Source organism: Pholcus phalangioides, unplaced genomic scaffold (genome assembly GCF_987345545.1).
Source record: "Pholcus phalangioides strain wild (caught in Gottingen) unplaced genomic scaffold, Ppha-v1.0 ptg000013l_1, whole genome shotgun sequence".
NCBI lineage: Eukaryota > Metazoa > Arthropoda > Arachnida > Araneae > Pholcidae > Pholcus > Pholcus phalangioides.
In genome coordinates this window covers 25,957,236-25,972,555 of record NW_028301606.1, presented here as the reverse complement: position 1 = coordinate 25,972,555, position 15,320 = coordinate 25,957,236, and the positions used below count along the sequence as shown (strand labels likewise).

General features: G+C 38.9%; 1 protein-coding gene across 3 annotated transcripts in view; it reads left to right on the top strand.

The window, feature by feature from the left end:
- Positions 1–12,020, top strand: part of LOC149078862 (tripartite motif-containing protein 2-like) — a 57,117-nt gene extending 45,097 nt beyond the window's left edge. For 2 of the 3 annotated variants that reach the window (XM_089241030.1, XM_089241032.1), the window contains 5 exons: positions 1,376–1,574; positions 1,972–2,274; positions 3,800–5,056; positions 9,938–10,136; positions 11,099–11,330. In XM_089241030.1, the coding sequence (XP_089097156.1) occupies positions 1,376–1,574; positions 1,972–2,274; positions 3,800–5,056; positions 9,938–10,090 (1,912 nt within the window). In that variant the 3' untranslated portion in view covers positions 10,091–10,136; positions 11,099–11,330. Of the gene's footprint in view, positions 1–1,375; positions 1,575–1,971; positions 2,275–3,799; positions 5,057–9,937; positions 10,137–11,098 lie in introns of all 3 variants that reach the window. The other variant, XM_089241031.1, reaches the window with a different exon arrangement.
- Positions 12,021–15,320: the final 3,300 nt, after the last annotated feature.

The following is a 15,320-nucleotide window of genomic DNA, read 5'->3' as shown; positions in this document are numbered from 1 at the left end:
GTGTGTGTGTACACCTAACAGTCTGAGTGCGTATCTAGTGTTGTGTATGATTTTTCAGTGACGCCATCTATATTTCAGAAGTGAAGTGAGTGAAATGTAATGTAATATTTGTACGGTTTGTAGGCCTGTTGCGCTCTGTGGCGAAGTGTTCTAGCTGTCATATATTTTTTTGACAGAATACAACGGTAGACAAAACATTTCTGACAAATGCGCATGCGTTAAGCCTGCAATGGAAATTGTAGAAAATTAAAACTTTCCATTTTTTCCCCCTTTCAGGATATATTTTTTGAAAAAAAACTATCTTTTATGCAGATTAAAAAAAAATTATCTCTTGAATTGTTGGGAGACTCATTATTTCAAATTCATTGTTAAGAAGCTTATTATTTTAAATTCATTGTTAGGAGGAATATTATTTGAAGTTGTTAGAAATCTTACTGTTTAAAATTCATTGTTTGGGAAATTATTGTTCGAAATTCCTTTTAGGGAGCTCGCTATGAAAATTCATTGTTAGTAACTGTATTATTTAAAGTTCTTTATAATTTAGAAAGCGTTTATATTAAAATATATTTATTATTGTAAAAAATGTGATATTTAAAAAATCTCATAATTTAAAATTCATTGTCAAGAAGTTCATTGTTCAAAACCCATTGTTGAGAAGAGCATTATTTGAAAAAGCTCATCATTCAAAATACATTGTTGTAAGGCCCATCATTCAAAATTCCTTGTTAGGGAGTTCTGTGTGAAATTCATTGTTAAGAAACTTGCTGTTAAAATTAATTACAGTATTAGGAAGATTATTGCTCAAAACTAATTGTTAGAAAGATTATTGTTCAAAATTAATTGTTAGGAAAATTATTGTTCAAAATTAATTTTTAGGAAATTAATTGCTTAAACTTTTGTGTTAGGAATCGTATTATGAACTTGCTCTTTATTTCAAATTCATTGTTCGAAATCTTATTCCCAATTTATGATGGTGTTTTATGGGCCGCAGAAATACACTTGGCAACAGATTTTTCTCGATGTTATGCCGATTTCAGTCTTTAAAAAAATAACGCCAACGTCTGCGGGAATCGAACCCGGGTCCTCTCGCACGGGCAAGTGCGCTAACCAATACACCAGAGACACAACTTTTCTTTCTATATAGCACGCATTATTTGCGTGACTTTGACGTGAAATTGACTTTTCTTTCCAAAGATTGAAATCGGCATAAAACATCCAGTAAAATCGATTGCTAAGCAAATGTTTGTTCAAGATTCATTGTTAGGAAGCTAATCATCTAAAATTCATAGTTAAGAGAAGCTTTTTCCAGAGGATCACCCCTTTGAGTATTTTTGAATACGAGTTTCAATGATGAGCATTTTGTATTTTCTGGCAGGTCGAAGACTCACCCCTTGCTCATGTGCCCGAAGCACGACTCGCAAACGCTCAGGTTTTTCTGCTGGACATGCGAGACAGCGATCTGCGTCACGTGCACTGACATCGAGCACTTGGGTCACCTGACCGTTCGGTTGCGAGACGCCATCCAGGACCAGAAGAAGTTCCTGGAAGACCTCCTGGAGAGGGTCTACAGTCAGGTAATGAGCTCCGTTTTAATTCTAGACCAAATCTCTCAAATCACTAATTGAGGGTATGAATACCCTAAAACAGAAGATGCACAACCTTTTCAGTCAGATATATGCAGTATTTCTACCTCTCGTGGGGGGGGGGGGGTAGAAAATTGTACACGAAGTGTGATCATATGACCTGTATTTTAATTATGTTTATGGTCAGCCTAGGCAGTTATCGTGTTGTGTGTATTAATGCTTTTCTACCGGAACAACTTTCGAGGACCGGATGAAACCCCTTGGACTGGCCGCATATGTCCCGCGAGATAAAGGTTGTGCACCCCTTGCCTTAAAATTCTAATTCGTAACTTTCATTCGAACCAATAAAATCGATTGAGATTCCTCTTTTGATTATGACTGTCTCAAGGTTCCGATCCTGAAAGATGCCATCACGGCCGTGTCGGACGTGTCAACGGCACTCACGGGGAACTACGAGGAGGCCGTCCGGAAAGTCAACATGACGTTCGACGTTTTGTCGGACACCATCCAGCTGAGACGGAGTCTCCTTCTAGGCGAGCTGGACGACACGCATGCGGCCAAGAAGCACGTCCTGGATCAACAAAAGCATTTGCTCGAGTACTGCTTGAACACCCTGGGTTCTAGCTGTGAGTTTACGGAGAAGGCTCTCAGGCATGACAACGACACCGAATTCTTGCTCGTCACTAAACAGGTAAATTAACCATTTTGAATCTATATTTATGTAACTGCACGTCAATTGTCAATTAGTGACACGAGGCTCGTAAAATCCGAATGATACATAGGGCACTAGGAATGGCCAATCCTTTTCCAAGGCGTGCGCACAATCAAAATTATTTTTGGTACTCTTGCCATTTTAGGAATTTCAACACGAATCTCAGACCATACGTCGCTACAGCTCGTTTCACATCTGACAATAGCTCTTAGGATAAATAAAACCATGGGCGGAGATACGGGGGGGGGCGTCAATGCCCCCCAGCGTCAAAGTGGTGTCGACTGATCAAATGTATATATGAAATGACATCATCATGATAGTACTCCCCCAGCAATAATGACCGTGCCCCCCAGAATCCCAAGTGAATCTCCGCCTATGAATAAAACGCAATTATTCATTTCTTTACAGACCCTGGTTTTCTAGAGTAATTGAAGAAATAATGGAGTAACATGTCTTGTCAAAATGTCAATCAGATTTTTTCCCTGCATGATGGGCCCCTTAACAACGAAAGCTGAAATTCTTGCCAAAATAAAAATAGTTTTTTTCTGATACTAAAACTTTGCTAGTGTCTTTTCTGCATAGAACCCCTCTCTCTCACACAACACGCACACACGCGCGCGCGCGCGCGCGCTCTCCCCATAAAAACAGCCATCAACCCGATGCAACTTACAAGCCATTTGACTAAAATGGTTAGCTGAACCCAGGGAGATACATTGCACGTGCGCCCAATGTCTCATAAGGGCCGGAGACCGCAGCCTGGGATTTCAAAAGAAGACGTGGATAAGACTTGTGGAGCAAAAAAGAGAAAGGAGTTGGCATTTTGAAGTGGGAAAGAGTCGAGAATGGTCTGAAATACACAATACATTCAAAATATATGCAGCGCCTCCATCTGTGACGGGAAACGAGGAAACAAAACCTTCCTCCACAGTGCTGGTCACATTTACATTTAAAATATTTACATATAGTATTTAAATTAGATAAATTTTCCTTTCTTTATATATTTAAGGAGGATAAGAGGATAAAAAACATATCCACACACACACACAACTCAGCAACATATGGGTGGCTAGATACAATCGGGGGACATCTAGGTACCACATCAAAGAAAGGACATCTACTCACAATTATGTTTCCGATTCCAATTGAAAGTGCATATTAAGCTATACAGATATTTTGCTACGATGAAATACAGTGTTTCTACGAAAATATACATTTTAGCATATAAATATTACTATAATGGCCATACAATTGATAACACGAAAATTCTATTAACACATTTATAGGAATATAATTAATAATATGATAAAATTAGGAATACGAAAGAATATTACTATGAAGGCAACACAATTGGGAATGCACATAAATATTACTATGAGTGTTTTGTGTACAATTAGATGCAGGAATTATGAGCTTTTACGTTTGAACTTCCTTTAAAATTTTGATTATGATGACGTGGAGTGGTTACCTATAATCTATGATTATCCCTTTATTTTTCCCTTCGCAGGTCGCCGAGAAACTGAAAGAATTCGCCGAAATGCAAATACAGGACATGCCGGAGGAGAACGCATACCTCGTGTTCGCCGACGAGAACGTCTTGGCTTCCAGGAACGCCATCCAAAACCTGGGCAGATTGTCGACCTCGAAAGCCGTCGCGTTCGAGACGACAGCGACCGGCGAGGGACTGAAGCACTGCGTCGTCGGAAAACCGGCCCTGGTCAACATCACCGCAAAAGACAGGTTGGGACAAATAGTGACATCGGGAGACGTCGTGTTCGAAGCCGAAATCGTTTCTCCTCAGCTGTCGGTGCCCATCAAACCGGATTTCCTCGACCAAAAGTGCGGAAGTTACGATCTCATCTACACTGTGCCAAAGGAAGGTACCTACACGCTCAGCATCATATTGTTCGGACACCATATAAAAGGCAGTCCGTTCTTCATCAAATCCTACATGGAGGAAGAAAGCTCCTCCAGTGACCTGCCCATTAGTTCCAAGATACCCAGGACGACAGGACTCAGACAGAGATCTTCCAAAAGGCCGCCCAGCTACAGGTCGTCCGGCTCTCAGCGTCGCAGCAACCCCATCGAGGACGATCTCATAGCCAGAATAGGCTGCAGGGGTCGGGCGAAAGGTGAGTTCAGCAATCCGCAAGGTATCTGCTGCACGAGCGGTGGTAAGATAGTCGTTGCGGACAGCAACAACCAGTGCGTCCAAGTGTTCAGCGCCCTGGGTGACTGCAAGCTCAGGTTCGGCATCCGTGGTCGGGGTGCGGGCCAGATGCAGAGGCCGACAGGCGTCAACGTCCTCCCGAACGGGAACATTGTAGTCGCGGATTACGAGAACAAGTGCGTCGGAATATACGACACCAACGGCAAGTTTCTTCACAGGATCGGCCACGGCAAGATGCTTGGTCCCAAAGGGGTGGCGGTCGACAAGAACGGCCACGTGATCGTAGTCGACAATAAGGGCAGCTGCCTACTGGTCTTCCAGGAGAACGGTAATCTTCTGCACAGATTCGGGTCCCGCGGGAGCGGAAACAACAAGTTCGCCGGACCTCATTACGTGGGCGTGAACAGCAAGAATCAGTTGGTGATATCTGATTTCCACAATCATTGCATCAAAGTGTTTGACAGCGACGGGTCTTTCGTGTCGACCTTCGGCACCAACGGCGAAGGGAACGGCCAGTTCAACGCACCTACAGGTGTTGCAGTGGACTCTCAAGACAACATACTCGTCGCTGATTGGGGCAATAGCAGAATTCAGGTAATTCGTCATCTATTTTACCTTTCGTCTCTTTCATTTTACTTTCCTCTCATGCAATACAAGCACAGAATATGGCAGTGGTGTTCTTAACCAGGGGTCCACGGATAACTTGGGATTTTTAGCGAGGTTTTTCGGTAGGGGTAAGACGCCTTCATATACGGGGTATTAAAGGGTTCAAAGATCATTCAAGTATTACGTCAGCATCGGGGGGGGGGGGATTTCGGATTTGCTGACTTTTGATGACAAGGGGGGGAGGGGGTTTGAAAATTGCTTACGTCATCAGCCACCCCTTTTTGAAGATATGACATATTCTAAGCTGCTGACGAAATTTTGCTGACGGGGCAGGGGGGGTCAGTGTTTTGCTGACTTTTGCTGACAAGGGGGGGGGGGTCAAAAATGGCTGAAAATACGCTTACGTAATACTTGAATGGCCCCTAGGGTCCGTGAGCTTTGATGTGAGAGAGATATCAGTTACCTTATTATTTTTTACATTATTATGTGCTGCAGATGCGTTGGAAGTATTCCGAAGCTGTGGGCGCTCATGTTAAGTTTAATAATATAGGAAATTTTTATTTCTTTGAATCAGTTCTGGGAGTGCTCGGCATGGCAGGGCCGTCAATTCAACTTTTCCAGTGGAGGGGGGGGGGGGCAAAGAACATGTACTCAATGTGTATATACCATTTCTTGTGCATTTTCTAAAGCCGGGAGGGGCAACGGCCCCCCCTCCCCCAATTGACGGGCCTGCTGCTCGAGCAGCACCCCGGCTCCGACACCACTTATGTGCTGAACATTCTCTGTGAAGGGGGTCGGTGGGCTTCATCTTACTGGCAGGTGTTCGTATTATTGACACAAAAGGTGGCCGTGGAGCACAAAGGTCAAGAACCCTTGACATTGAGGGCACTATCGAGTCAGAGCCAAAGCGCATTAATCTTTAATATGTGTATTTTCAAAAGCCGGGAGGCCGTTGCCCTCCCCACCTGGCCCCCCAAATGACGGGCCTGCCTCATAGACGGAGATGGACTTAAAGGTCTGGGGGGGGGGGCACTGTCATTGCTGGGAGGGGTGGGGCACGATTATGATGTCAGTTAATATATGCATTAGATCAGTTGACTCCACCTTTGGCACTGGGGGGGGAAGAACGACTGAAAAACGGATGCTCTTAAGACGGCCCTGCGTGTAGTGTCATGTCATCTATTATCGGATTGAACATATGATTTTTACATAGTTTTCTTTTCAAAAATAGATGGCAGCACAATTTCAATCTTGTATTTTGTTCTTGTGTTTGTTCGCAAGTTCTGCATGTTTGCCGATAGATGGCAGAAAGAGTCCACGTTTTTTTTCCCAGACTCGAGATGTGTAAGCTGACTATATTTCCTCGAGATAAATACGGGACATTGGGATTCCAAATACGGGAAAATACGGGACATTGCCAATTATCGCCAAAAAAAAACGCCAAAACCAAACAAAGTTGCCAAATATTGTTGAAATTACGGAAAAATCACAATGGCGGGAAATGATGCATTACTGCAAATTGCATTGGATTAAAATATATTCCACGAAGAAAAAAAACATTAAACAAGGCAAATGTGGGAGATTAATATTCTCATATATAGTTGTAATTATCACAAAATAATTTATTAGTTGAAAGATAATGTCAATCTTTGACTTCAATAAAGAATAAATATTCAAGTAGGCTTCGTGTAAAATACAGGAAAAACCGGGACACTTTTTCCAAAAAGTCGGGACAACCAAAAAAACAGAAAATACCGGGACTGTCCCGGGAAATACGGGACGTATGGTCACCCTGGAGATGGGGAGCGGAGGGTGATCTCACTTGTGAATCGCATGTGTGTAATGTTACCATACTTCCCGTATTTAACGGGACATTCCCATATTTTCATGTAATTTTTTCCGTTCTGATTTTTTGTACAAATGTCCCGTTTTTCATAACGAATTCCGGGATTTGTCCCGGTTGCTCAAGTAGCTCATCTGGCCACCCTTCATTTGTAACCTTCATTGAAATCATACGAAAATATATAATTTTCAGAATTTAATTAAAATACTTTTATACTATATATATTGTTTTATATAATATTGTGTGTACAATTCATATATATTTTTAATATTTCATCAATTCCGATTTGCCGTTATCTTTCCATTTTCGACATCGACAATTTTTGAGCTATTTCAGCAACATTTGGCAACTTTGCCAACGGTTTCCACAGTGTTCCGTATTTTTCTCCATGAAATATGGTCAACAACAGAGGCCCCATGAAGAAAACATTGTGGGGGGGGGGGGCTGAAGGTTGCCAGACGTTCCGTACATACAGGACTTGAGCAGGGCCGTAATGCTCCTTCTCAAGGACCCGGGCATACGCGAAGATAGACTTGGAGGTCTGGGGGGGGGGGGGCACGATGATGATTATGTCAACTCATCTATACGTATATGCATTAGATCATTCGACTTCACCTTTGATGCTGCCCCCGTATCTCCGACCATGGGCCCGGGGCAAAACTTTCCCGTCGGGGTCCCAGTTGAAAGGCTTATTATTAGGAAAAACAAATGTAAACTTTTTTGGGGTCCCACATTCAGCTCGGGGCCCAGGGGGCATGCCCCGGTTGCTCCATCTTAGTTACTGCCCTGGACTCGAACCTGCACACATGAGAGAAGGATTGCATTGCATTGCATATTTATTAATTTTTGGGGGTTGGGGGACTCGCCCCAGGCAAAATTCGTTAGGAAGGGGCTCAAATAACCTCAGCCCTAGGTTCCAGCATCTATTGTCACCATACTTATACAAATATGTATATTTTTTGTAATTACGCATTCTGTAAAGCAGACCAGATTTTCTCGAGGAAAGATACAGGAAATTTGGGTCCCGCGTACGTGAAATATCGCCATTTGTCGCTAAAAATGATGCCAAAGGTTGATGGCTGATGCCATAGCTTTTGACTATGGCAAAAATAACCGAAAAAACGCCATTCGTAGCACTACTGCAAACTGCAGTGAATTAAAATGAATTCTACGAAATAAAACGTGAAAAAAAATATTCACATAGGAGATGAATATTCATCTCTTATGTGAATATTTTTGTAGGTTTTTTAGTCATAATTGCCATAACAAAATTTATGAGTATGGAAAGTAATTTCAATCATTGATTTCCATAAAGAATGAAAATTCAAGTGCTATCTTGAAAATATGGGAGAAAAATAAGACATTTTTGCAAAACGGGGCATTTTAACAAAATGGTGGGGAGGAACAAAGTTACGTGAAAATACAGTGATGTCCCTTAAAATACGGGTCATTATGATCACCGTAGCTGTAACATACGAAATATTTTTTTTTAAGAAATTTCTTTTTTGTTTTTCTGATATGTCTGGGAGATTTTTTTCAAACCATGCCTTCCGCTTTAAAAAAAAAAGAGGAAAACACAAATAATTAGCGTTGAGACAATGGGAAAACCTCCCTTCATTACAAGTCGAGATAATTAAGACATAATTAATCAGCAAGTATGTTTTTTAACACTATTGCAAACGAAGACATTGCTCCCCGAACACATCCCATGAAATTACAATTATTTAGATACTTATTGTGTTAAAGAGGTTAATGGTGAAAATATGCGCACATTTCCGGGAGGCGCCCAAACTAGATAGTGCTATTATTTTTTATTCCTGTGTCATGTTAAAATAATGAATTCGGTATTTTATTTATTTATTTTTGTGAATTTTTGTAATTTTTTCCCGTTCTCTTAGCCTTTAATCAAAATTTGTAGAAGGAACTATTCACTTGAGTGATTTGTTCGTCCCTGGTTTTCATCGAGTTTCTCCCGAATTTTCTTGATTTAAGTTTAAAATAATTGGTTCTCAAAATGTGCGTCGCGGCTTCCAGGGGCGTTGCCAAATTTTGTCGAGGGTGTCGCATTTTCACTTATTTATACGTGTCTCGATTTCTTTTCAAAAATGTTTTCTTTCATTTTTTTCAAGAAAGCCATTTGTGAATTTTTCATTCTTAGGTTATTTTTTTATATATAAATTATTTCATGACTATTATGACTATAAATGTAAATATTCATCTCACAAAATTGTCATGTTTTTTTCCAATGGTTTTTCGTGAAATTCATTTTACTTCACTGCGATTGTGAATCCGCGCGTGTGGTTGTCGCCTTTCATATCCCCACTTATAACATTTTTGAACAATTTTAGTCATAATTGGCAATTTTTATCACGTTTAGCAAAGTATTTTTGGTACGAATCGGCGATATCCTATATTTTCCTCCATGTTTCCAGATCAAATACGGCTACCCGCGTCAGATAAGTATAAAGCAGACTTTTCCCGACAATTAGCTATTTCTATGACCGACGATGGGGCAGCTGGCAAATAACCAGAACTAGATGCTTGGCCAGCTGAGGCAAGCACGAATTTTGGTGCCGTCTTGTAATGTTGAAGGAAAGCTTAAAGGTGAAATTTACAACTTCCCCCCCCCCCATCTCTGATCCGGGGCAGGGCACCAGACTCATCTGCTCTGCCCTAGTTGCGGCCCTGAGTGGGACAAGCGAACCGCTGACGAACGATTGCTAGCCCAAAAGAATGACCTCGGGTATGATTTTTGGAAAATATAGCTACTGATAACTGGCCACCAGAGCAAAAGAGCCGCAGGTAAATGGTCGCTATAGTAAGGGGAGTAGTTGTATGTGCCAAAATTTTGAGAGCCCCAGTTTTAAAACGCTCAATGTTATATGAATAATTCGATGAATCCAAAACGCAGATTTTTTTCATAATTATCATAGTTTTAATAATTATGACTGTAGATCAGCGTTTTTTGCACGGTCTACGAAAAAACGTCTATTAGAATTAATCATGGAATTTATGTATCGTATTAGGTATTCGACAGCAACGGATCCTTCCTGTCTTTCATCAACACAAACGGCGATCCACTCTACGGACCACAGGGTTTGGGACTGACAGCTGATGGATACGTCGTCGTCGCAGACTCCGGAAATCATTGCCTCAAGATCTATAAATACCTGCAGTAGTTTGAATAAAGCCAAGATCTGCAGTCAGTTATACGCATTATATCAGGTATAAACTGTTTTCATTCGTTTTCTTATATTCACTGAGAAACATAACTCCCTCTAGCATCCGTTCAGAAGTCCCTATTTCTCATAATATGAGGAATTAGGGACTTTGGAGACGACTAGATCTGTGCATATTATGTCGTCTCGAACGTACAGGATGGGTGGAAAGTCCATGGTATATTTTAAAATTAATAAAAAATCCCACACATATTATACACAACCAATAGAATTAAAGAAGTGTGGTTTGCATTAACATAGGCGTAGGATGGGCGATGGCATAGTTGGCATTGGTTTTTTTTTTGGTTTTTTTTTGATAAATTGAAAAAAATTGTTAAACTTTTTGCTCACAGATAGCACTGTATTTACCACAATAAACTCGATATAGCACATAAAATGCGACACAGTGCATATTCAAGTACAAATGCAAGGCCACAACAGGCAAAATGTCCAACGAAGGAGGCCTTTCACAAATATGGTTGTCACTTATTTCTAAAATACAACAACCCAATTAAAAATGCAATTATAAAGACTAAAAACTTTATACGCATGATAAAATATGATACATGATGAAATATTCAATGTGTATTGCTATTTGTGCTGTGCATAAACTACAGGATTATCAGAATGAGCGCCCTTTATATAGAGAGAGAGCTCTGGTTTCATCAATTGTTGAAGCTTGTCGAGATTTTTCACGATATAGCGCCATCTCTGAATGATGTTTTAAACTATTTTAAATTTAAAAAAACACTACGCCGTAATATATGTATATCTTTTTTTAAATAATTTTTAAAATGCATTTTATCATTTATTCATTTCATTATCGTTTCTCAGTCACCTCAATGGGCATTTTGCCTGTCGTGGCGTTGTATTTGTATATGAACCACCCTGTATTTTCATTTTGTTTTTGACCACACTGTTCCGTATTATATTTCGAGAAATTAACATAATCCGTTTTTCCCCCTACAGAAGCCAGTGTGAGATTTCCTCAAGCAATTATCGTGCCACAATTACCCGGATGACTGTCTTGAGAAGCGGACGTTGCCAAATCATTTAAATAAATTGGATTCGTATCGTCAATTTTTAATGTAGTTTGGTCTTCAGATGTACAATGCCTGGTCAAAAAAAAAAATGTATTCCCTCTTAAACGTTATTGGCTCGTTTTTAACCCGAATTAAACACTCATTCGTCATGGCATTAATTTCATGTATATATGCAATAGCTCAATACTAATTTTTTAGTCATATTTGCATTAATGTTTCACCAAGATCTTTGGTGGATCTTGGAAGAGTCGAATGACCCCCTCCCCCCCATAAAAAAATGCATGGGCTCTCTGGATATAATTAGGGCTTGGTGGTCGGCAGTCCATTCGAATGAAGACTATAACACATTCTCTTTCAAGAAATTTTTTTCAGTGCAAGACCAGGGTTTTGTATCGCCATTCTAGAACACGAAGCCACCTAGAGTAAAACATTTATTTTTGGCTAAATGTAGTCATTAAATAATTGTCAAACTACAGTTGTCCATATAAATCAACACAAAAATTTATGAAAATTTTGAATGGAATGAAAATTCAGAACTGAAGAAAATTTCAAACTAATGAGAGAAACAATTCCCGAAACAATGAAAACTTCTGAATTGATGAATTAAAAATATTGAAAGAAACAATTCCAGTACCAATAGAAATTCAGAATTTATTATAAAAAAACATTTCTCTAGTATTTGATGAAAATTTAGAAATAACAAAAGAAATAATTCTAAAATTGATTAAAATTCAGAATTAACGGAAGAAAAATTCTAGAGTTAATGCGGGAATTCAGAAAACAAAAGAAAACGAAATAATTACAGAATCGATTAAAAAAATAATTACAGAGTTGATAGAAATTCAGAATTAACAGGGAAAAGAAATTCCAGAACTGATGAAAACTCAGAATTAATGGCAGAGGTAACTTCAGAATTGAAGAAAATTAAAAATTAATTACATTAATTCCTCAAGTTGGTGAGAGTTCAGAGTTAACGGCATAAAAAAAAATTCCAGAATTAATGAAAATTTAGAATTAATGTAAGAAATAATTTAAGAATTGGTGAGAGCCTCCAATAATTTACCCTAAGTGCGGGGTCCCGGTGCGACCATCACTTGTCGCATACCCGTAGGGGCGGCTCTGGTTGTAGACCAGCGAATCATGGCATCACCATTCTAGAACATGTAGTCACTTTCAGTGAATAAAGTATTCATTAGCGGGTAAATGTAGTCATATTACATATGCGCTTAAGTAATTAGCAGACTGCATTTTATTACTGGTTGTCCAGAGAAAACGGAAAGGACTTCAGATCACGGAACACTTATTCCTGAGATTCGCACAATAAGTGCAGTAGACCTTTTTTTTTTGGCCAGGCAGTGTACACATTTCAACACCCCCGTTTCTCTTCATTTTTATCTTATTTTCCATTTATTTTACCAATACCCTTTTATCGATCACATTTCATGGATATTCAATAGCGTCCTATGTGGATATACAGACACAATTATATATGTGCGTACAATACATGGAATTTTTAAACCGATTTGGTTTTCGAACCAGTCAATTTTCTGAACATTACGTAAAATTTTTAGCCTGAATTATTCAAAATTCTACATACATGCTTCGAAAAATATTCACTATGGAGCCATATTGGAAAGGGGGGGATGTGATTGGAATTCAATATTACGAATTATCTCCTGCATCTGTTACGGTTCGCGTTAGAAGTCCAGCTCAGGAAGGGGTTCTTAACCTATGGGTCGTGACCCAAATTTGGGTCCTAGGGACTCCTGAGATGGGTCACACGAATCGACTTACCATCCGGTTATAAATCCATTTGTTGCACCACTAGTTTCTATCTTAACGATTTCACTGGCCTGGGCTCGGACCGAGACAGTTTTTGTGCTCTCTTGAGTCATGATTTTCATGTAAAGTATTTTTTGAAAGAGTTCGGCATCTCCATCATGGCGTGACATTATTATGGCATGCACAGGAATGATGAAAATTATCTAAATATAAAATTATGAACATGTTATGCAAATAATAATGAAAATTCAGACAGAGAATTTGAAATGAAAGAACGCAACATAATTCCAGAATTAATGGAAAATAATTCCAAAATTGATGAAAAATAATTCCAAAATTGATGAAAAATAATTCCAAAATTGATGAAAAATAATTCCAAAATTGATGAAAAATAATTCCAAAATTGATGAAAAATAATTCCAAAAATTCATAAAATAATTCTAAAAATTCTTAAAATAATTCTAAAATAATAAAATAATTCTAAAATAATAAAATAATTCTAAAATAATAAAATAATTCTAAAAATTCTTAAAATAATTCTAAAAATTCTTAAAATAATTCTAAAAATTCTTAAAATGATTCTAAAAATTCTTAAAATAATTCTAAAATTTATAAAAATAATTCTAAAATTTATAAAAATAATTCTAAAATTTATAAAAATAATTCTAAAATTTATAAAAATAATTCTGAAATTAATGAAAAATAATTCTGAAATTAATGAAAAATAATCGGCAATTAGTGAGAAAAAAGATTCCATAATTTATGAAAGATTTAGAGACACCTTTCAGTAACTTGGGGGGGGGGGACCCCCTATTTGATATGGGTCCCTGAGTTCACGCCATGCTGGCCCACCTGCAGAACCATCCGCCATATGGACTGGTTTCACTTCCTTCGAAACTGAACATTTTGTTAAACAGAAGTATTTAACAAGAATTTTTAAATTAAAAATAGGCCGATGGATCGTGAAGATGATCACGTCGTTGGATTGTGAGTCAAGAAATCCTGGACTAGCGTTTGCGCGAAGTGCCCGCAACTGATCGGTCACTTCACAAAGTGATCAGTGTGCGATGTTTGGACAATGTGCGAATTGCCCAAGACGCTAGACTTCAGACTCGGACCGTAACATATTAAACTGATATTATTAAGTCGTTCTGAGTGCTCTAAGCGTTTCTCCAGCAGGTGTTTGAGCCAATGCAATATGTTCAAGAATTGTTCTTTGTATTATTATTTACAGGGTGGCCAAAACAATAGTTCGTAGAAGATTTAAAAATAAATAAAAATCGGAAAAGTAGCAGAAATAAAAAACGGTTTGCAGGGTTAGCATCGCTAGGTCACAGGAATTTTTTTGACAGGAGAAAAAATAACTAAAAAACAGCCGATAGATGGCGCTGGTACGAACGACTTCAGTGGAAATATGCAAATGAGACGGTTATAAGAACTTGCGCTCCTAATTCACAATCAGTTCACCGTTGTATGTGGACCTGCTGCACTCTGCCTTTGCTGGATTTGTGACTCGCCTGCAATGTGTTATCCCCTGTGGTGGTTGGTCATGTGCAACACATACTGCTGCAATAAACGATTTGGAGGCATTCTGTTCGTTATTTGCGTATCTTTTATTTGCCTTGTGTACGTCAGCGCCACCTTTTGGCTGCTTTCTGAGTGAGTTTTTTCCCGTCAAAAACAATTCCCGTGACCTAGCGATGCTAACCCTGCAAACCGTTTTTTATTTCGGTTATTTTTCCGGCGTTTATGAATTGTTCAAGTTCCTACAGACTTTTTGTCCACCCTGTAGATATATATTATACCTCTTTGAACTATTTTATCTGTTTTCCAGCAATTTTAAAAATTCTGTCAGTATATGGAATTCTGCTGGTTTTGAGACACAAGTTCTTTTTAAATGAAGAGTACGGACCCCTTTCCGGAATAATATTCAGCATATTATATACGTGAAATAAACGAGTTGATGATATTTTCAACTTAGCTTATAGTGACCCCCTGAAATCGTTTTAAATATCTGCAAAATGTCTTTGGACCCCTGGTCAAGAACTAATATACAGGGTGTGCATAATTAACGGTAACCTATTTAAAGTTGTCTACAGCCGTAACTATTCATCAGAAAGTAATGGAATTTAGAGAGGAAGTGGGGGGGGGGGGGAAGATGGGAAAAAAACTGATCTACACAAATCAGTTCCGATATTCACCAGAGACGTACGCAGGGAAGGGATGCTCAGGGAACCCGTGCCTCCTCCAAAGCCATCCCAAAAATTAAAATAATATTTCTGTGAAAAATTAAAATATCCAAAAAAATACCCTTTATATATGGCAATATCAACCAATTTCTGTTTTTTTAAATGCTTTTTGAAGGG